The sequence below is a fragment of the Entelurus aequoreus genome, linkage group LG12 (genome assembly GCF_033978785.1).
Source record: "Entelurus aequoreus isolate RoL-2023_Sb linkage group LG12, RoL_Eaeq_v1.1, whole genome shotgun sequence".
NCBI lineage: Eukaryota > Metazoa > Chordata > Actinopteri > Syngnathiformes > Syngnathidae > Entelurus > Entelurus aequoreus.
In genome coordinates, this window is record NC_084742.1 from 47270278 (window position 1) to 47292720 (window position 22443).

At 39.2% G+C, this 22443-nt stretch overlaps 1 protein-coding gene across 1 annotated transcript in view; it reads right to left on the minus strand.

Moving 5' to 3' along the window:
- Positions 1 to 20210, minus strand: part of LOC133662280 (serine/threonine-protein phosphatase PP1-beta catalytic subunit) — a 67197-nt gene extending 46987 nt beyond the window's left edge. Inside the window, exon 1 of the mRNA XM_062066145.1 lies at positions 20060 to 20210. Within this exon, the coding sequence (XP_061922129.1) occupies positions 20060 to 20111 (52 nt within the window). The 5' untranslated portion in view covers positions 20112 to 20210. The remainder of the gene's footprint in view (positions 1 to 20059) is intronic.
- Positions 20211 to 22443: the final 2233 nt, after the last annotated feature.

Below are 22443 nucleotides of genomic sequence, written 5' to 3' on the forward strand. Positions count from 1 at the left end.
CCGTTCACCTAACCCAGGGTTCATAAAGCTTATATATTTTAAAAAAGTTACGTACATACGCAAAAAAAAGTTGCGCACATACGATCAAGCGATCAAATGTTTAGAAGCCAAAGCTGCATACTCACAGTAGCACGTCTGCGTCTTTGTCATCCAAATCAAAGTAATCCTGGTAAGAGTCTGTGTTGTCCCAGTTCTCTACAGGCGTCTGTGTATCGAAGTCAAAAGTCCTCCTGGTTAGAGTCTCTGTTATCCGAGTTCTTCCATCTTGACTGCATCTTCCGGGAATGTAAACAAAGAAGCGCCGGCTGTGTACTGTTGTTGCTGACTACGTTCGAAAAATACGTCCATTTCGCACCGACAACTTTCTTCTTTGCTTGCTCAGCTTCCTTCTCCATAATGCAATGAACATGATTGCAACAGATTCACGAACACAGATGTCCAGAATACTGTGGAATTATGAAATGAAAACAGAGCTTTTTCGTATTGGCTTCAATGTGGAAGGCATATCCGTGTTCCCCGGGTTACGTCACGCGCATACGGCATCCTCAGAGGCGTTTCGAACCGGAAGTTTAGCGGCAAATTTAAAATGTCACTTTATAAGTTAACCCGGCCGTATTGGCATGTGTTATAATGTTAAGATTTCATCATTGATATATAAACTATCAGACTGCATGGTCGGTAGTAGTGGGTTTCAGTAGGCCTTTAAATGTGATAACAAATTATCAATTATTAATTTTAATAGCAGAAGCTTGTATGCAAATTACAACAACATTAAGAACTTTTTGGAACACATCAACGAACCCTTCAAGGTGATTGCTGTCACAGAAACATGGATTGATGATAAAAAAGGAATAGATTTTGATCTGGAAGGATATGAACTAAACTACATCAACAGAACCAACAAAAATGGAGGAGGAGTAGCTGTGTACGTGATGAAGAACCTGAACTATAAAGTGAACAGGAAGTGAACAAAAGTTTTAGCAACTGTTATGTATAGAAAAGGGGTAGGATTAAATAAGCTCTGCTTCTTCCTACTCCTTTTCGAACATGTTGAAAAGAGAAACTGGAAATTGTGATGTATCATGTTGTATGCTTGCATGTTCGAAATAAACTCAAACTCAAACTCAAAATATCCAGCGGGCCGCATTGAAATGTTAATTATGTTGTATTATGCCAAGATAGCCCAGTTAACTGCTTCTTTATGCCGTTTTGCAAGACCCGTGTCAGGTGACTTCAGACTTGACACCTCATTGGCTGAGACAGGATCGATTGCTTCAGTCTTAATTTAACGGAAGCCTTGCTTTTTTCGACAACATTTTTTTCTTACACTGACATTTTTATAAACTGAATATTTTACACAGATTTTTTTACTCACTGATTTTTTTCCCCCAATTAAATTGTCAGCAAAATTTGATGCAAAAAAAATTGGGTTCACAAAATTCAAACGCAAAAATTTAAGTTGCATAATTAAATAATTATCTCCTTTGTTTCAATTGACATCTATCGCAGGCCTCGAATTTAAACTTTTTAAGGTCAAGGCAAGTATTGCCTTAAAGGAGGGTTCATATTTTAGATCACCAAGGTATACATTATTTTCTTTCGAGGCAGGGGATCCAAAGCATGCATGCATATATCTCTATTTTTACATTTTGATAGAGGGAGGTATTTTTTTGCCGCCAATGTTGGTCAACTTTTTGAGCATTACGGCAAGTGACGAGGACGGTTGCCGTGGTTAAATTTGACCCATGATTCATGTCAACACACCTTCTGCAACAGCTCTCCAAAGTGTCAACACTTCTTTTTAACTGCTAATGGCCAGATTTCATCTGATGCAGGTGTTTGCTTTGGAAATTACAATTTACAGGGTGATTCCAAGATTTTGTCCTCAGAATTGAGAGATTCCCTATTTTTTTTTCACTCTGCCTGATATAAATTACTGACTACCACAATTTATTTGTTTCCTTTTAGTGTTTTTAAAAGTCAGAAAGTTGCTATTTGAAATGACTATAGTTTTGTGTCATGTCTGTAACCTGCTTTTTTTCCATTGCTGCTGATTCATTGTTTTTGCCAAAGGTTGTAGAAAAATCTCAGGTGCTGCCCAACCCAAGCATTGACAAGTGCGTGTGCGTACGTGCGCTTGTATTTCTACCCTTCTTGAGACACCGACAAGGAAAAGTACCTTCCATATGAGGACCGGAGAACAAGTTAGGGCCGAAATCATGGTCCCAATACGGAAAACCATTGCATCTAATAGAGAATGTCTCATTTGCACCCCTGCTGGTGAAATATATCAAAATTAGGGTGGTTCCAAAAAGGTGGGACTTTTCAAATTGACTCTGTGTTGGTTTTAAAAGTGCTCCCCCTCTGGTCAACATATGAAATAACAAGTGTGAGTAAAAATTTGAAGCACTCCCCCTCTGGCCAACGTATGTAATAACAAGTGTGTGTAAGAAATGAAATGCGCCCCCTTTGGCCAAAATGTATTTAAAAATATATATATGCATATAGAGAGATACTGTAATATCCTCAAGTAAATAATGAAGATTAAAAACCACATACAAACAAAAAATTCAACAAAAAATGTTTTACTAAAAGCTTACCTTTTTTATATTTGCATAGTATGTATATATTATTAATGTTTTAAATACAAATCTTTATGTATCTAGAAAGGGTGGTCCTAAAGAGGTAGGCATTTTTCAGAGGTCTCAAGAAGGTAACCAATACAAGAATGTGTGTGTGTGTGCTTACAACACACATGTGGTGTCTCCAATTAGGCTGCATTCATAGTAGTTTAATCACAGGAATCCATCCTCTTTCACAGCTTTTTACAGCTGTTTTTTTTTTTGCTTTCAATCACATTTACACCAGTGCAGGAAAGGACAAAAGTTAAAAGTTTGGCTTCTCTCTTGCTTGGCTGCTCTCCATCTCCTTTAAAAAGAAAAGTTCAAGAGGTCAACTTCTTTTCTACCTCATTTTGGAAGAGCAGAGTTCATCTGAAGCGTGAGTGAGCCAGACCTTATATGGCCGTCGCTGCACGGCGGGGACGAGGAAGAGGGCTGTCAGGGCCGTAAGAGGCTGTGCTGATGGAATGAGAGCGAGGCTAACAAGGGAGCTGACTAGCAGTAAACAAAATGTTTTACCTGCATTAGTCATACTGTCAAAATGTGTTATTCCTGACTGCAGTGGAGGAGAAGCAATATAGCTGCGTCAACAGGAAACTTTTTTCTATTAGGTCAAGTAGCCATGACTGTGCATCAGTGTGAAGGGAAAAAGGTGACCTCCCCCTCCCTCATTGCAGCGTCATTTTTGCACTGGCCCTTGCTCCCACGCCGGCATTTCCTAGCCGCAAGAGAATAAGTGTCTTACTGAGGCAGAAGAAAGGGCAAAACCGAGACAGGGGAGGGTAGGGAGTAGGAGAAACTGGGGGAAAAAAAGGTATGGAAGCGGTCCAGAGGAGGGTTCATCTGCCCCTTTTGCCAGGGCCCGTGCCAGGGGGCAAGCGCTCCTCATATGCACAGACGCACTATTGTTTGCACAACAATGCCTCCTCCTCCTCGGCTCTGCAATGTGGAGTTACAGCTCTGAGGGACCACCAAAAAAGTAAAAAATGGTGTGAAAGAATCCTACTCAGTGGCCTAGTGGTTAGAGTGTCCGCCCTGAGATCGGTAGGTTGTGAGTTCAAACCCCGGCCGAGTCATACCAAAGACTATAAAAATGGGACCCATTACCTCCCTGCTTGGCACTCAGCATCAAGGGTTGGAATTGGGGGTTAAATCACCAAAAATGATTCCCAGGCGTGGCCCCGCTGCTGCCCACTGCTCCCCTCACCTCCCAGGGGGTGAACAAGGGGATGGGTCAAATGCAGAGGACAAATTTCACAACACCTAGTGTGTGTGTGTGACAATCATTGGTACTTTAACTTTTACTTAAAGACAGACTACACAACAAAAATGTATGCATTTTGTTTATAATAATGCTATATTTATACTATAAACAATATAAATATATTTTGCGATAGACACAAACGATATAAGTAGAAAATGCATACGATAAAATGTTCGATATACTGTATACGTAATTTTGGTCGGAAGAAACCGGACGTTAAAAAGCAATGTAGTCCTTCGCTGCGCTTGTTTTTACTTCTCAACCCTCGTCCGTTCCCTATTCGGATATACAGAAACAACAGGTAGGAACTAATTTTACTTACTTTTAAAGAGGTTTTTGTTAGGTGTTCAATGTGAATTTAGAATTTTGTCTACATTAACTGAGTGTTTTTCATGCGCGTGTTGACATTTATTTACCTTTCTGTCTTGATAGCTGAAGGGATTATAATCAGGTTAAATTTAAAAAAAAAAAATTACATTTCATATTTTTTTTCTCCTTGTCTTTTTTTTTATTGCCCAGTTGTAGGTTAACATATTCATCTTTTGGGGGGAAAAAACATCTTAGTGTTAAAGACGCAGGATTTTTAGCACCCTTTGGGAAAAAAGAGGGAAGTTGAGAAAAAAAAGAGGAACATTTCTTTTAGCACAATGTGCTGCCACACAAACCCCAAAATAACATTTTGAAAATCAATTGGGTGCATTTCTACACTATATTTTGCCTTTAGATTTATTCTCATCTACTAACCTCTTTTAGCTGTCTTTTTGACACTTACGTGTCCCACGTAATTTACCACAGGTGATCTATATCTCCTACCCTCTCCTGGCAATCATGTCATACATAACATTGACTAAATTACTGTATTTTTCGGACTATAAGGCCCACTTAAAATCCTTTCATTTTCTCAAAACTCGACAGTGCGCCTTATAACCCGGTGCGCCTAATGTACGGAATAATTTTGGTTGTGCTTACCGTCTTAGAAGCTATTTTATTTGGTACATGGTGAAATGATAAGTGTGACCAGTAGATGGCAGTTACACATAAGAGATACGTGTAGACTACAATATGAGTCAAGTAAACAACACCAAAATTGTACATGTTTCATTGAAAATATAGAACACAACTTTGGTAAGCTATGAAGCCGCACAGCTTGATGTATTGAAATGTAATGATGGTGATGCCAATTTGGTTTATCCTGTCAATGTGGTATTAAATTGTATATTAGCATTAAGCTAACTAAGTACCAAACTTTTTCCTGCATGGTTGGATTGCTTTTTGCCGTTTATGCCACAATGTATTGTTGATTTAACATGATTCCTACATTAATATGTACTTAATGTCATTTCCTTTGGGTGTTTAGTTTTACAGTAATTCATTGTGAAGACAATCAAACAACCTCAAATTGGAAGTGTTTTATCTCTAAATTAAAAGGACTTTTTATCTGCCAAACCAAATTGAAACATTCAGGGAGGGCCCATTTGCAAAGAGCCGCTTGTTTTGTTTTTTTAAATTAAATTGAAAAAAAATAGCCAAAAGATGTGGATTGTAACTAACAACAAAAAGATTTGTTTTTAAATACTGTTTATGTAGCCTTTTTTTAAACGTGTGTTCGCCAATTGTGCAAATTAGATGATTTAATTCTGAGATTGCCTCGCCCTCGCCAGCATGACGTTATGACATGATATAGTTGACTCTGTGGTTGTACTTATTGTTGTACAGTTAATGGCCCACAATTTGGACACCCCTGGGTTACGTATTTCACCGAGAAGGCAAAGTGTTCCCAAACTCTTTTGTCGTCTTAGCACAAGTTGTGATTCACGCTTGCGGAAGTGTTCTGCATGCTTCCACACCTCGCCATTTACAGCCGTGGTATTGGGACACTCCCCAGGCTTATGGAGGTGACTGCATGTCTGGAACTTTGTCTTTCGGGAATGTATGAATGTATTTGATTACCAAGTAATCACAGAACGCAAGAAACTCGTCCAGCATTGGTATTTAGTCTGCCCCTGTACAAAATAGGAATACATGCATGTCAACCCTAGTATCTGGAGGTATGAATACCAATAATAAACACAGCGACGACGTCTCTATAAGTTGGCATCAAAAAATCAAAAATATCATTGGCTTTATTTGAACAAAAAATCTTACGGTACATTAAACATATGTTTCTTATTGCAAGTTTGTCCTTAAATAAAATAGTGAACATACAAGACAACTTGTATTTTAGTAGTAAGTAAACAAACAAAGGCTCCTAATTTAGCTGCTGACATATGCAGTAACATATTGTGTCATTTCTCATTCTATTTAGTCAAAAGTATTAAGGACAAGTGGTAGAAAATGAATTATTAATCTACTTGTTCATTTACTGTTAATATCTGGTTATTTTCTCTTTTAACATGTTCTATCTACACTTCTGTTAAAATGTTATAATCACTTATTCTTCTGTTTGATACTTTACATTAGTTTTGGATGATACCACAAATTTGGGTATCAATTCGATACCAAGTCATTACAGGATCAGACATTGGTCATATTCAAAGTCCTCATGTGTCCAGGTACATATTCCCTGAGTTTATAAACATAATATACATTTAAAAAATGAAATAAGATTTTGTATAATATCGATGTAATCATAGTAGTATCAACTGTACTAGGTATCATTACAGTGGATGTTAGGTGTCGATCCACCAATGGCGTTTGTTTATATTGTAGCGTCCCGGAAGAGTTGGTGCTGCAGGGAATTCTGGGAATTTGTTCTGTAGTGTTTATGTTGTGTTGCGGTGCAAATATTCTCCCAAAATGTGTTTGTCATTGTTGTTTAGTGTGGTTTCACTATATGGCACATGTTTATGACAGTGTTGGCGTAGTTCATACGGCCACCTTTAGTGTGTGACATGTATGGCTGTTGACTAACCATGTCCTTAATTCACTTGTAAGTGGTGTGTTCAAAGTTAAGATATCGTCCTGATGACTAATGATTGGGCATAGTCAAAGTTAAGATAATCGTCTTGATGACTAATGATTGGGCATAGTGAAATCTTGTCTTGGCCTTGTCAACTATAGATCATTTTTAACACATCCAATATTATGACTCCGGTGTGCTGCGTTCTGTAGTGAAGCATGAATAGATATCACTCGTCCTACACTCTGAATAAATGTACTATATTTGTCGCCATGGAGACAAGGATTAATAATTAAAAAGTAGTTCCAACACTGCGGATAGACAATAGCCACCAGATAGCCATGTCTGAAAGCACCTCTTCCTGAGGGCGTTTCAGTGTTATAACTTACTTTACCTTTATCTTTAGTTAACAAGCGAAAATTTGTCCGTTCTCCCTTTTCTGTATACACACATTGTCTGCTTGTAAGTACTCTGTGATTGTGCACTGTCGAACATGCTCTTCTGCATGACACGAGGTGACGATGACGACGGGTGGGGGACCGGTACTTTTTAGAGGCGGTATATACCGAATATGATTCATTAGTATCGCGATACTATACTTACCGTACAACCCTACTAGTCACCTAAATCTATTTGTGGCAGCCTAAAATTGGATGAACGTATGAGAAACACACTGCACTGTCGAGTTACACAGTATTAAAATGTGCACACGGTGATGTCCTGTTAAGTGCAAAGATTTCAAATAAAAGCATGGCATTTATTGGCCTGGGTTCTACAACAGCAACAAAATGGGAAACCATTTTTTTTTTTAAACAGCAGTAGCGAGAAGATACACAGGAATGTAACAGCAACCTTACTCTAAGCAGCAAAAAAAAAATTAGTCATCAAGGTCAAAATGACCACACTTAGTATAAGAACTCTGATTAAAAAATCACAAACATCAGCATGTAGCTGCTTCCCAAGCCAGCCGTAAAGCAACGACAAAACAGGAAACCGTTGTACCAAAATAAGAGCTCAGAACAGAAAGCAAGGTGAAAACAGATGAACACAACATCAGAGTTTGACATTCTCCTTATGTCTTTGACAGGTAAATGTGCAAGCAAAGGCCAGTTTCAGTTTAGTTACCGATTATGTCGACAATCACTCATGTCAACGTCAGCCGGTCGAGGGGCGTTGACTAAACCGGTTTCTCCCTATATATATATATATAACCAGCACACGTAGGGCCAGCTTTAGCGTCACAGCGGGCGGGAATTGTCAAGTGTTGTCAGTCAATCAGGTCGAGCCAGTCTGCTGCCGGGAGACCAGAAACAAGACAGCACCTTGCCAGGGTCAAACACATCTGACATCACAGTCTTTTAGCTTGTTTGCCTCAGGCTTGTGTCTACACTGAGGCGCCATTGTCTCTTTAAAGCGGTACAGTATGAATGATTATGGTTTTACCAGATATGCACAGGGGTTTGGGTGAGAAAAACTGATGGCCGCCCCTAAAAACGCTGACCCAGTGTCTGCCTGTCCGTAATTCAGTCTGCCTGCCTGCCTCGCCGCGTGCATGCGCGTGCGTCCACAGGGGTTTATGTTTATGATTGACAGGGACAGCTGCTGACATTTAATAAGAGGCGCTGTCTCCGTTGAAACTAGACAACCCAAAAGTTACTTCTCTGCATGGTGCAAACCAGCTGTACATTGTTAACTTACATCTGGACGCCTTTGTACTACCAAGGCATTTATTGGGGCCATGCTGAATAGAAAGAAAACTATTTACCATTAAAAAAGTAATATTGCTAGTATAATGTAATTAGGAGAAATGTTAGATATTTTAAGACAAAAAAGCAACATAACATTTTTTTTCCCAGATACACATTTCAGATATAAAGTTGTATATACAGTCGTGGTCAAAAGTTTATATACGCTTGTAAAGAACATAATGTTATGGCTGTCTTCAGTTTCCAATAATTTCTACAACTCTTAATTTTTTGTGATAGAGTGATTGGAGCACATACTTTTTTGTCACAAAAAACATTCATGAAGTTTGGTTCTCTTATGAATTTATTATGGATCTACTGAAAATGTGACCAAATCTGCTGGGTCAAAAGTATACATACAGCAATGTTAATATTTGGTTACATGTCTCTTGGCAAGTTTCACTGCAATAAGGCGCTTTTGGGAGCCATCCACAAGCTTCTGGCAAGCTTCTGGTTGAATTTTTGACCACTCCTCTTGACAAAATTGGTGCAGTTCGGCTGAATTTGTTGGTTTTCTGACATGGACTTGTTTCTTCAGCATTATCCACATTTTCTCAATGGGGTTTAGGTCAGAACTTTGGGAAGGCCATTCTAACCCTAATTCTAGTGTGATTTAGCCATTCCTTTACCAATTTTGACCTGTGTTTGGGGTCATTGTCCTGTTGGAACACCCAACTGCGCCCAAGACCCAACCTCCGGGCTGATGATTTTAGGTTGTCCTGAAGAAATTGGAGGTAATCCTCCTTTTTCATTGTCCCATTTACTCTCTGTAAAGCACCAGTTACATTGGCAGCAAAACAGGCCCAGAGCATAATACTACCACCACCATGCTTGACGGTATGAATGGTGTTCCTGGGATTAAAGGCCTCATCTTTTCACCTTTCAAACATACTGCTGGGTATTGTGGCCAAACAGCTCAATTTTTGTTTCATCTGAACTTTCCTCCATAAGGTCTTATCTTTGTCCATGTGATCAGCAGCAAACTTTAGACGAGCCTTAAGGTGTCGCTTCTGGAGCAAGGGCTTCCTTCTTGAATGGTAGCCTCTCAGTCCATGGCGATGCAAAACAGGCTTGACTGTGGACACTGGCACCTGTGTTCCAGCAGCTTCCAATTCATTGCAGACCTGCTTGTTGGTGATTCTCGGTTGACTCTTGATCATCCTGACCAATTTTCTCTCAGCTGCAGGTGATAGCTTGCGTTTTCTTCCTGATCGTGGCAGTGACAAAACTGTGCCATGCACTTTATACTTACGAACAATTGTCTGCACAGTTGCTCTTGGGACCTTAAGCTGCTTTGAAATGGCTCCAAGTGACTTTCCTGACTTGTTCAAGTCAATGATTTGCTTTTTCAGATCTGTGCTGAGTTCCTTTGACTTTCCCATTGTCGCGTTTGTAACCGAGTCTAATGACTGCATCACATGAGCCCTATTTAAATGGGCTCAGAGAAGTCAACAGGTGTCGTCAATCATAATCACTCACATGAAGTTAAGAGGCCTTGCCATGAAGCTATTTGATTTGATTGTAACTTTTCTACATCACCAAAATTGATAATGTATGTTGCTGTATGTATACTTTTGACCCAGCAGATTTGGTCACATTTTCAGTAGACCCATAATAAACTCATAAAAGAACCAAACTCCATGAATAGTTTTTCTGACAAACAAGTATCACAAAAAAATAAGAGTTGTAGAAATGATTGGAAACTCAAGACAGCCATGACATTATGTCCTTCACAAGTGTATGCAAACTTTTGACCACGACTGTGTATATATATATATATATATATATATATATATATATATATATATATATATATATATATATATATATATATATATATATATATATATATATATATATATATATATATATATATATATATATATATATATATATATATATATATACTGTACAGGCCAAAAGTTTGGACACACCTTCTCATTCAACGCGGTTTCTTTATTTTCATGACTATTTAAGATGGCAGCCATGTCCATTCTGTGTTCAGTGTGTTCTTACCTGAGGTCTGAGTTTGTTTTTTTATGTATGAGATTTTAATTGTTTCTTGTCTGAATGAGTGGTACTCTGCAAGATAAACAAATTATCTGCAGAGTGGGATTTCTGGTGGATAGTTTCTCATCAAATGTCACTGGATTGCCATAGACTTTGGCCTACCTATAATCCACCTGTTCAGGTAGCAGTAGCAGACAGCTAGCACCCTCGGCCTGCCTGCTAGCCTTCCACCATCGGCCTTCCACCATCGGCCTGCCTGCTGCTAACCTTCCATCCTCGGCCTGCTTGCTGCTAGCCATTCCACCATCGGCCTGCCTGCTGCTGGCCTTCCATCCTCGGCCTGCTTGCTGCTAGCCATTCCACCATCGGCCTGCTTGCTGCTAGCCTTTCACCATCGGCCTGCCTGCTGCTAGCCATTCCACCATCGGCCTGCTTGCTGCTAGCCATTCCACCATCGGCCTGCCTGCTGCTAGCTTTCCACCATCGGCCTGCCTGCTGCTAGCCATTCCACCATCGGCCTGCTTGCTGCTAGCCATTCCACCATCGGCCTGCTTGCTGCTAGCCATTCCACCATCGGCCTGCTTGCTGCTAGCCATTCCACCATCGGCCTGCTTGCTGCTAGCCATTCCACCATCGGCCTGCTTGCTGCTAGCCATTCCACCATCGGCCTGCTTGCTGCTAGCCATTCCACCATCGGCCTGCTTGCTGCTAGCCATTCCACCATCGGCCTGCCTGCTGCTAGCCATTCCACCATCGGCCTGCCTGCTGCTAGCCATTCCACCATCGGCCTGCTTGCTGCTAGCCATTTCACCATCGGCCTGCCTACTGCTAGCCATTCCACCATCGGCCTGCCTGCTGCTAGCCATTTCACCATCGGCCTGCCTGCTGCTAGCCATTCCACCATCGGCCTGCTTGCTGCTAGCCTTCCACCATCGGCCTGCCTGCTAACCTTCCAACATCGGCCTGCCTGCTGCTAGCCATTCCACCATCGGCCTGCCTGCTGCTGGCCTTTCACCATTGGCCTGCCTGCTGCTGGCCCTCCACAGTCGGCCTGCTGTTTGCCTCCAGCCATTGGTTTTGTCTACGGGCTTCCACCCATCGGCCTTGGTTGCTAGCTTTCAGCCCTGTCTGCTAACATCTTCAAAAGTGGTAAAACAAGTGGAACTTCTCCTCTCACTATGTCACAAATCATTATATTGTGTTTTATACTTTTGTGTGGTTTTACTGGTGTCCCAAATGGGTCTGGTCACCCCCCCCCCCCCCCCCACCCCCCCTTACAAGCTACGCTACTTCAAGATGACAACTTTGATAATTTGACATTTCATCATAGTGGCAACTATAAAATAACCTCGGCCTTATCTCAGTTGAAGATTTCTGTGACTTTGGACAAAACAAAATGGCTGCATACTACGGTAGTGTCCATTCATTTTTATTGTTTCCTTGTTTTGAGAGATCACGTCAACATTACTGCATCCTCCCCTATTATAAGCACTTACTTTCACAGATTAAAGACAGACTCAAAAGATGGTAACTTTAAGCGCAAATGTTTAGTTATATTATTGTTATTGCTCTCAGGAAATGTTGAGACTAATCCAGGCCCTGATACACCTACACAATGTTTCACACCTGCGGATTTTAAAACTAGATCTGGTCTTGGGATTATTCCTATCAATGTTCGGAGTTTACTCCCTAAACTTGATATGATAAAGATCTGGATAAACTCAACAAATGCTGATATTGTAGTCTTATCTGAGACTTGGCTTAAACAATCTGTGCTTGATAAAGATATTTACATTCATGGCTATAATGTCTATCGTACTGACCGACAAAGAAAAGGTGGCGGAGTGGCCATATATATTAAGCAGAGGTTTGATGTTAAATTAGTCCTCTCTGAATCAGTAAGTAAAGAACTTGAACTGTTAGCACTTGAAATTGAATTAGCTAGAAATCACCACATTATGGTAGTGGGGTGTTATAGGCCTCCATCTGCCCCTAGTAATTCTCTATCTACTCTTGTGAAGCTTCTGTCTCAACTGAAATACAATGAAATAGTGATGGTTGGCTCACATCTGTGTCTGACTCTTTGAAAGCACAGTGTGAATCTCTAAATTTAACACAATTAATTAACTCAGCTACAAGACCTAATCCTAAATGCCCTCAAAAAGCTACACTCATTGACTTAATTCTAACAAATATGCCCTTTAAATTTGTTGCATCTGGTGTTTTCCCTAATGATGTGAGTGATCATTGTGTGATTGCAGTAGTGCGAGACACAAGGATTCCTAAAAGCAAGCCTCGTCTTGTTGAAAAACGTAATATGAAATTATTTGAGATGCAAGCTTTTTTACATGACTTGCATCTTTTTAATTGGGATAGAATTGCTCTTTTTGATAATGTTGAACTGGGTTGGAAATATTTTCACGAAAACTTCTTGAGTATAGTGAACAAACATGCCCCTTTTAGAAAATTTAGGGTTAAAGGTCGTGACAATCAGTGGTTTACATCTGACCTGTCAGATGTATTGCATGAGCGTAATGCTGCTTGGGCCAGGGCACGCAAGTCAGGGTTAGAAGCGGATTGGTTGAATTTTAGACAATTAAGAAATCAATTTACTTCTCTCATTCGGAAAGTCAAATCAGAATTTTATTTCTCCACAACAACAGAAAACCTCAAACACCCAAAGAAGTTTTGGAAAATCATCAAATCTTTGTCCGGCTGCTGTAATTCAGTCAATCTCCCACCTAGTATACTTGTTGATGGTGTCAGAGTAAGTGACAGAAGAGAAATGGGTAGTCATTTTAATAATCATTTTATTTCCTCTGGTTTTCTCTACAATTCTGACAACTCTACTGAAGTTCCGCTAACTCCGGAAAGAACCGTTGAAAATACCCAGGTTTTTAACTTTACGCCCTTTACCACAACAGAGGTCATGAGGGCTCTAAAGCAACTTAAACCTAGAAAGCCAGCTGGCTCAGATAAGTTGGAGCCGATCTTTTTAAAGTTGGCAGCTGAAATTATAGCTGAACCACTGACTCACATTTTTAACCTTACTCTAATTTCAAATGAAATCCCTTTGGATTGGAAATCTGCCCTTGTAATCCCCCTATTAAAAGGAGGTGACCCTAGTAATCTAAATAATTACAGACCGATCTCTAAACTCTCTGTTCTGGCAAAAGTGCTTGAATCCCTTATCAGTGAACAGATAAAAGACTTTTTGGACACCAACTTTATCCTGTCACCATTTCAGTCAGGTTTTCGCAGAAATCACAGTACTGTTACTGCTGCTATGAAGTTTATAAATGATGTAACTGAAGCTCTTGACAAGAAGCAGTGCTGTCTGTCCCTCTTTATTGACTTTTCAAAGGCATTTGATACTGTTGATCATGTCATTTTAATCAAACGTCTTTCAGCTATTGTTTTTTCTCAGCAAGCAGTTGGATGGTTTGCAAATTACCTCACAAGTAGAACTCAGGCTGTTCAGATAGAAGGTTCCTCCTCGGACGTACTGCAAGTGAAAAAGGGTGTCCCTCAAGGTTCTGTGTTGGGCCCATTATTATTCACTATTTACATAAATAATCTTGGACAGAATATTCCGAACTCAACTTTTCATTTCTATGCTGATGATACTGTCATATACTGTACAGCACCCACTCCTGTTGAGGCCTTTAAATATCTACAACATGCATTTGACAGAGTACAAGATCTTCAACTGGTTTTAAATGCAGAGAAAACAAAGTGTATGTTCTTTACCACATCAAAAACTGTAAGATCAGCACTGTGTGAGAACATTTTAACAAGAAATGGGCAACAAATTGTTAGTATGTGCTTTTAAATATTTAGGATTTTTAATTGATGACCACTTGAGTTTTAAGGAGCACATTCAGTATGTTGTAAAAAAACTGAAACTTTTACTGGGATTTTATTATAGAAACAAGTCTTGCTTTTCTTTTACTGTGAAACAGAAATTGGTGGAAACAACCTTCTTACCTGTTATTGACTATGGAGATGTGTTGTACATGAATGCTACTGCTGGTTGTCTCCACAAGCTGGATAGTGTGTACCACGGTGCACTGAGATTTATCACCAACTGCGCTCCCCTTACTCACCATTGCGTATTATACTCAATGGTTAACTGGACATCTTTATGTGCTCGACGCCTCAATCATTGGTATGTTTTCATCTACAAAACCATTCTGGGTATCACTCCATCTTATCTGTCTTGTCTTTTAACAAAGAAACAAGGAAGTCACAATCTTCGTTCAATGAATGTTCTGCAATTTGTCGTCCCCAAAGTAAGAACTGAACTGGGCAAGAAAGCATTTAGGTTTTCAGCAACGAAGGCTTGGAATAACCTACAATCGAATATTAAACTTCAAACCCTTGTTACGTTGAATGAGTTTAAAGCTTCTGTGAAAGGACTGCAGTCTACCTTGTCTGTATGCACATGTGTTATGTGAGTAAGTTTTAATGTCGTAAATGTGATGTTTTATGTATTTGTTTACTGTTTTTAATGTAACCTTGCTGCTGCCCTCTTGGCAAGGTCTCCCTTGGAAAAGAGATCTTTGATCTCAATGGGATTTTACCTGGTTAAATAAAGGCTAATAATAATAATACATTTACATCAGGGGTGCTCATTACGTCGATCGCGATCTACCGGTCGATCGCGGAGGGTGTGTCAGTCGATCCCCAGCCAGGCATTAAAAAAATAGTCCTAAAAATGAGCGATCATAAATCTTCACTATGACGTCACTTTCGTCATTTGATTGACATTCACGGCACCCGAGGGTCTTCTGAGATGACGCTAGCTGCTGCCAGCTCATTATTAAGAACAAATTACCGACAGGAAGGCGAGAAACTATTTATTTCAACAGCGCCGTACCTGTCGTCAAAACTCCAAAGACCAACTGCACAGTTGCACAATAAAAGCGCTGCTTCATGCTGCCTGCGCTAACATCATAAGAGTCTCAGAAAGCTGGCGTGCACAGGCTAGTACGGAAGCTGAAAAAATAAGATGCCAAAAACCAACCACTGCCATGTGGTATTGGACAGAAAGGAGGACTTTTTTTCTCCTCCATTTGAAAATGCGGACGTTATCAGCACCACTGTCTGATTCCTATCAATGCAAGTCATCAGAATCAGGTAATACACCAACTTATATTCTTGTCTTCATGAAAGAAAGGAATCTATATGTGTTAAACATGCTTGCATTATCTTTAAACACCTTTAACTTGTTAACAATATTAACTATATGTGTTAAACATGCTTGTATTATCTTTAAACACCTTTAACTTGTTAACAATATTAACTATATGTGTTAAACATGCTTGCATTATCTTTAAACACCTTTAACTTGTTAACAATATTAACGATATGTATTAAACATTCTTGTATTATCATTAAACACCTTTAATTTATTAACAATATTAACTATATGTGTTAAACATGCTTGCATTATCATTAAACACCTTTAACTTAACAAAAACATATATTTCATAAATAAGTAAATATAAATTATATATATGAATGAGGTAGATTCCCGCGACTTGATCAATTGAAAAGTAGCTCGCCTGCAGAAAAAGTGTGAGCACCCCTGATTTACATTGTATATTGTCACTGAAGGCATCAAAACTATGAATGAACACATGTGGATGTGGAGTTATGTACTTAACCAAAAAAAGTTAAATAACTGATAACAAAGCAGTAATCAGAGCAAAGGGTGGCTATTTTGAAGAAACTAGAATATAAAACATGTATATATATTCCGCCTTTTTTTGGTTAAGTACATAACTCCACATGTGTTCATTCATAGTTTTGATGCCTTCTACTATGTAAATAGTCATGAAAATAAAGAAAACACATTGAAAGGATCATCTTTTCTTTTCAACCTTCGTCCGTTCCCTATTCGGATGTACGGAAACAACAGGTAGGAACGAAAGTGCAGGACTGTATAAGTAAAATAAATAGCAACATATAACAAAACTGCTACTTAATTTTTTTTAATTTGGTCCAATAATATTTAAATGATAATTACTGGATGACATACATTTGTTTCCATACTTAAATAAGAATTCCAAAACCAAAATAAACATTACACGGAGCACTTAAACATGAATATACCACGTAAAATGGTTCTTCTCAGGATTCTGTTTACATTTTCACACTTTCCACTATTTTGTTACACTTTAATAAGCATTTCTTACATATTCCTTATTTCTGCGCCTCAATTTAAAGAGGTTATTGTTAAGTGTTTATTGTGATTTTAGAATGTTGTTTACATTGACTGTTTTCCATGGTTATGTTGACATTTCCTTTCCTTTCTGACTTGATATCTGAGCGGATTACAGTCAGTAAAATAAAAATGTTAACATTTAATATATTTTTCTCTTAGTCCATATGTTCCATGAGTCATAAAAAATATCAACTGTTATCGTTATTGCCCAAATTAAAAAAACGTATATTGTGATAGTTTTCAGCCATATTGCCCAGCCCAAGTCTGTCCTGTATAAATGTCAAGCTTAATTCTGACTTTGTCTTCATCTTATCCTTTATTTAATTCACAACAACCAAAAATTGTCTCCATATACACAAATTAAACAAAAATATTGTAAAGAAAAAAACATGGTGTATACTTGAATTTCAATTTAATAGTCAATGTAGAAGATAATTAGCTCCCAATGATCACACTGCTGCTGCCATTGTGCACTTCCTGCGTTGTGCAAACTTGATATTTGCTCAATATTTGTAGGCCAGTACACTTTTAACACCCAGTATGTGTCAGATGTGACATCAACAACTTTTGTGCAGCTTTTCAATCAAAGTGTGTTTAAATCGCCCTTAATCACAAATGCCTCAACGGGCTGCACAATCCACAACAACAGCCTAGGCTCGGACCCCCCTCTTAAAGAATGAGTCAACACACTAAATACACACCTTTACCTCACGTAGTCTATTACCTTTAAATGTTAATTAATAAATAATTACCTGCAAATATTGCAGGTGTCTCTACTGCTTGCTAGTGTTACCATATCTGAGTTATTGTGCAGAAATATGGGGAAGTAACTATAAATGTGCGCTTCATTCATTAACCGTGTTACAAAAAAGATCAATTAGACTGATACATAATGTTGGATATAGAGAACATACAAACCCTTTATTTATTGAGTCAAAAATATTGAATTTCAATGATTTGGTAAAATTGCAAACAGCTAAAATTATGTACAAAGCAAACTATAACCTGCTACCAAATAATGTACAACACTTCAACTCTACTGAAGAGGAGGAATATAACCTTAGAGGAAAATCAAATTCAAAACATTTGTATGCACATACAACACTTAGAACTAGGGGTGTCGGAAAAAATAGATTCCAATTCGAATCGCGATTCTCACGTTGTGCGATTCAGAATCGATTCTCATTTTTAAAAAATCGAACAATGCAATCCAATTCCAAAACCAAACCCGACCCAGCAACACTCAGAACTGCAATAAACAGAGCAATTGAGAGGAGATACAAACACGACACAGAACAAACCAAAAGTAGTGAAACAAAAATGATTATCAACAACAGTATCAATATTAGTTACAATTTCAACATAGCAGTGATTAAAAATCCCTCATTGACATTATCATTAGACATTTATAAATAAATTTAAAAAATGAACAATAGTGTCACTATGGCTTACACTTGCATCACATCTCATAAGCTTGACAACACACTGTGTCCAATATTTTCACAAAGATAAAATAAGTCATATTTTTGGTTCATTTAATAGTTAAAACAAATTTACATTATTGCAATCAGTTGATAAAACATTGTCCTTTTCAATTGTAAAAGCTTTTTACAAAAATCTACTACTCTGCTTGCATGTCAGCAGACTGGGGTAGATCCTGCTGAAATCCTATGTATTGAATGAATAGAGAATCGTTTTGATTCGGGAAAAAATCTTTTTTGAATCGAGAATCGTGTTGAATTGAAAAAAAAAAATCTATTTTGAATCGAATCGTGACCCCAAGAATCGATATTGAATCGAATCGTGGGACACCCAAAGATTCACAGCCCTACTTAGAACCTTTAGCATATCAGTATGAAGTGTGAAGTGAATTATATTTATATAGCGCTTTTCTCTAGTGACTCAAAGCGCTTTACATAGTGAAACCCAATATCTAAGTTACATTTAAACCAGTGTGGGTGGCACTGGGACCAGGTGGGTAATGTGTCTTGCCCAAGGACACAACGGCAGTGACTAGGATGGCGGAAGTGGGAATCGAACCTGGAACCCTCAAGTTGCTGGCACGGCCACTCTACCAACCGAGCTATTAAGTAAAGAAGTTAAACAATGTACTGATATGATCCCGTTTAAGAGCTTGTTCAAATTAATAGTGCTTACAAAGTACAAAGAAGAAGAATTATGAGAAACACTTTCAGCCTTATTGAAAATAAGACATTCTTCATCTCACTTAATTATCTGTTACAAAAACTGCTTTATTAATCATTCACGGATGTCATTGTGCTACAAAAAGTCAGTAAATGAACGTGTATATTTGTAAACGCTCTGAAGTGGGAAAGGGGTAGGATTAAATAAGCTTTGCTTCTTCCTACTCTTTTTCTGACATGATGTAAAGTGAAATGATATGAAATTGTGCGATGTATTATGCTGTAAGTGTGTTCATGTTCGAAATAAACTAAAGCAAGCAAGAAAGAAAATGCTTAGGTAAACACAACAGACAATAAATACCACGCTTGGAAAACCAGCGTTCTTCCTTAGGACGGCCGAAAAAAATGCCCTAGGCCCCTATTATCTTAAGACATTGTTGTTTCCCTAAACAAAACAACTAAGCGGACACTTCCGGTGTACTTATTTGCCAGGTGACGCCATGTTTTAATAAATTAGACAACTTTTTTATAGGAATCCCCGGCATATAAACGCCGGACCCCTTCGAGAATCAGCGTTTTTTTCTTAAGACAGCTGAAAAAATACAACATGCACCTTATAAGGTCGAGATTGTGTTTTTGCCTTAAACTAAGCAACTACATAGACATATTCGGCGTAGTTTGTTAACCATATGAAGCTCTTGTTTTTAAAAACAAGACAACTTTTCAAGTAGCGTCCACGCTGCGTTCAAGACATAAGAGCAGCGTGATAAAAATAGAACGTAGCTAGATGTAGTTTACGTGTAACTGGGTTATTAGGTGTAATATATTAATGTAATAGCATTAAGTTAATGACAACAATGGCAGTGACACAGGCTGACGCTGCGTTCATGTTGGGCAAGAACAAGCGGCTAACTGCAACTTCGTTGCCACGTAAACGTCACATGACAGTGCAAATATAAGAGAAAGCGAGAAAAAGATAGAGATAGGATAAATAGAAGGCAAAAGGGCGGACTAAAGGTGTGGCTGAGACATGTTTTCTCCTCAGCGCCACTTGGAAACCTTCGGCTCGTCGTCCGTTGCGCCAAAGAGCAATTTGTCTATTAAGCAGCACGCAATCTGCGATGGAAAAAAACAATGTCAGACTCACCCTCCAAAAGCCTGGAAATCAACGAGTCGACGTCCAACTCCCCCTCCGCCATTTCTGTTCCAAGGAGCTCGCTGCGCCGCAGAGATAGTGAAAGGAGGCTCGGGAAGGCACCGCCTCACCGCCCTCAAACGCACCACTAACCTCCCCCCCATTCCGGCCGTTTATGACATCCATCGCGCGGCCTTTAATCCCTTTGTAAACGTAGACATAATAACTCGACGAGGGGCGTCGATTGGCCTGTCACAAGTCCACTTAGGGTCATCGGAGTCTACTATTTTTGATATGACGTATTTACACAAAGTACTTTGAGATGTCCTACACTTTGTGCAGTTCCTGAAGGCACCATTGTCGCTAGACCATTTGCAACAGGTTACACTAATAACTTGATGGAGAGTGAGATTATGATGTAACGTTATTGAAATGTTTGAAAGTACACAGTAGATAACGCAATGAATGCATGGATAGGGGGAAATATAGGCACCATGGCGTGTAATTTACGTTCAAATGTCACGAAGCAGTGTTTGGTTACTTGCTTGCAGTGCCACCTGACGGGTAAAACATGAAGGTGAATTTGGTATACCGTTTTGTTGCCGTTAGAGGGTCACTTAAAAGAAAATAGTGAATATATAAATGCATAATTAATTCATGTTATTATTACGCAGATGCCCACGTGTGGCTGCTCAGCGTTGTGTATTGATCTTCTCTTACTGCAACTGCCCGAGATGGGAGCTAACACGTCGTCTGAATGAGAGGTAAGTGTGCTAGTCAGAAGGCCAAAATCCCGTACTGCTAACCCAACGGCTATCACACTCACTGAAGTTGTCAGGGAGGGAGTGACAAACATATACGCCTGGCCACACTCATGGCCCACGTTACATATGCATTTGATTATTATATATTTTGCTAACAAACTAATGAACAACATGCTTTGAAATTAGAAGTAATGTTGACAAGCATAATTTATATACATACACACATACATTTATATACACACACACATACATACACATATATATATATATATATATATATATATATATATATATATATATATATATATATATATATATATATATATATATATATATATACACATATGTATATATATATATACACTACCGTTCAAAAGTTTGGGGTCACATTGAAATGTCCTTATTTTTGAAGGAAAAGCACTGTACTTTTCAATGAAGATAACTTTAAACTAGTCTTAACTTTAAAGAAATACACTCTATACATTGCTAATGTGGTAAATGACTATTCTAGCTGCAAATGTCTGGTTTTTGGTGCAATATCTACATAGGCGTATAGAGGCCCATTTCCAGCAACTAGTGATGGGTCCGGCAACACCGATGCATCGGCACATGCGTCGAGCTCATAGAGCGATACCCTGTGTCGGTGCGCTTATCGCTTTTAGAAAGTCACGTGACCGAACACGAGCTGTTTTGGTCACGTGACCGCTCACGAGCTGTTTTGGTCACGTGACCGCTCACGAGCTGTTTTGGTCACGTGACCGCTCATGAGCTGTTCTGGTCACGTGACCGCTCATGAACTGTATCGCACTGACGCCTGCGCGCCAAACTGTGTTTATTAGGAAGCGGCGCAATGCGTGTTGTTGACGAACACCGTTAGGGCCGCTTGTTGTCACTGTCACTCAAAGTTGCATTTCAAAATTACACAGAATAAATGTGTTTATTTTGTTTACAATTCAGATGGGCTTGATTTGGTGCGCGGCATATATTGCTGTGCGGCGCACGGTGTGCGCGGAGGACGCTTGAGCACTGCGCAATTGCGCAGGCGCGCACCTTAGAGGGAACGTTGCTCACAGGGCACAGAGGAGGCGTCAGTGCGATACAGTTCGCGTATCGGTCACGTGACCAAAGCAGCTCATGATCGGTCACGTGACTTTCTAAAAGCGGTACGCGCACCGACACAGGGTTTCGCTCTATGAGCTCGACGCATGCGCCGATGCATCTGTGTTGCAGGACCCATCACTACTGTTACTAGAGAAGGTACAGGAATGACGGCGTGGCGAAGTTGGTAGAGTGGCCGTGCCAGCAATCGGAGGGTTGCTGGTTACTGGGGTTCAATCCCCACCTTCTACCATCCTAGTCACGATACATGTTCACATTATTTGACTGTATCTAAAAAAGATAAAAATATATTTTTATTTAAATGAACATATGAAATAATCCTAAATGAAATACAATGACTTGGTTTATATTATTGTATATATTAGGTCATAAAATCAGTGTCAGTTGAGTCGGTCCATAGGTTGCCTGTAGGGATTTTTAATGTCCAGCAGATGTCAGTATTTAGTGACACAGTATCGACACAGTATCAATACAGTTTTGCAATGTGTCGAAACGCTTCATGAGGCCTCATCA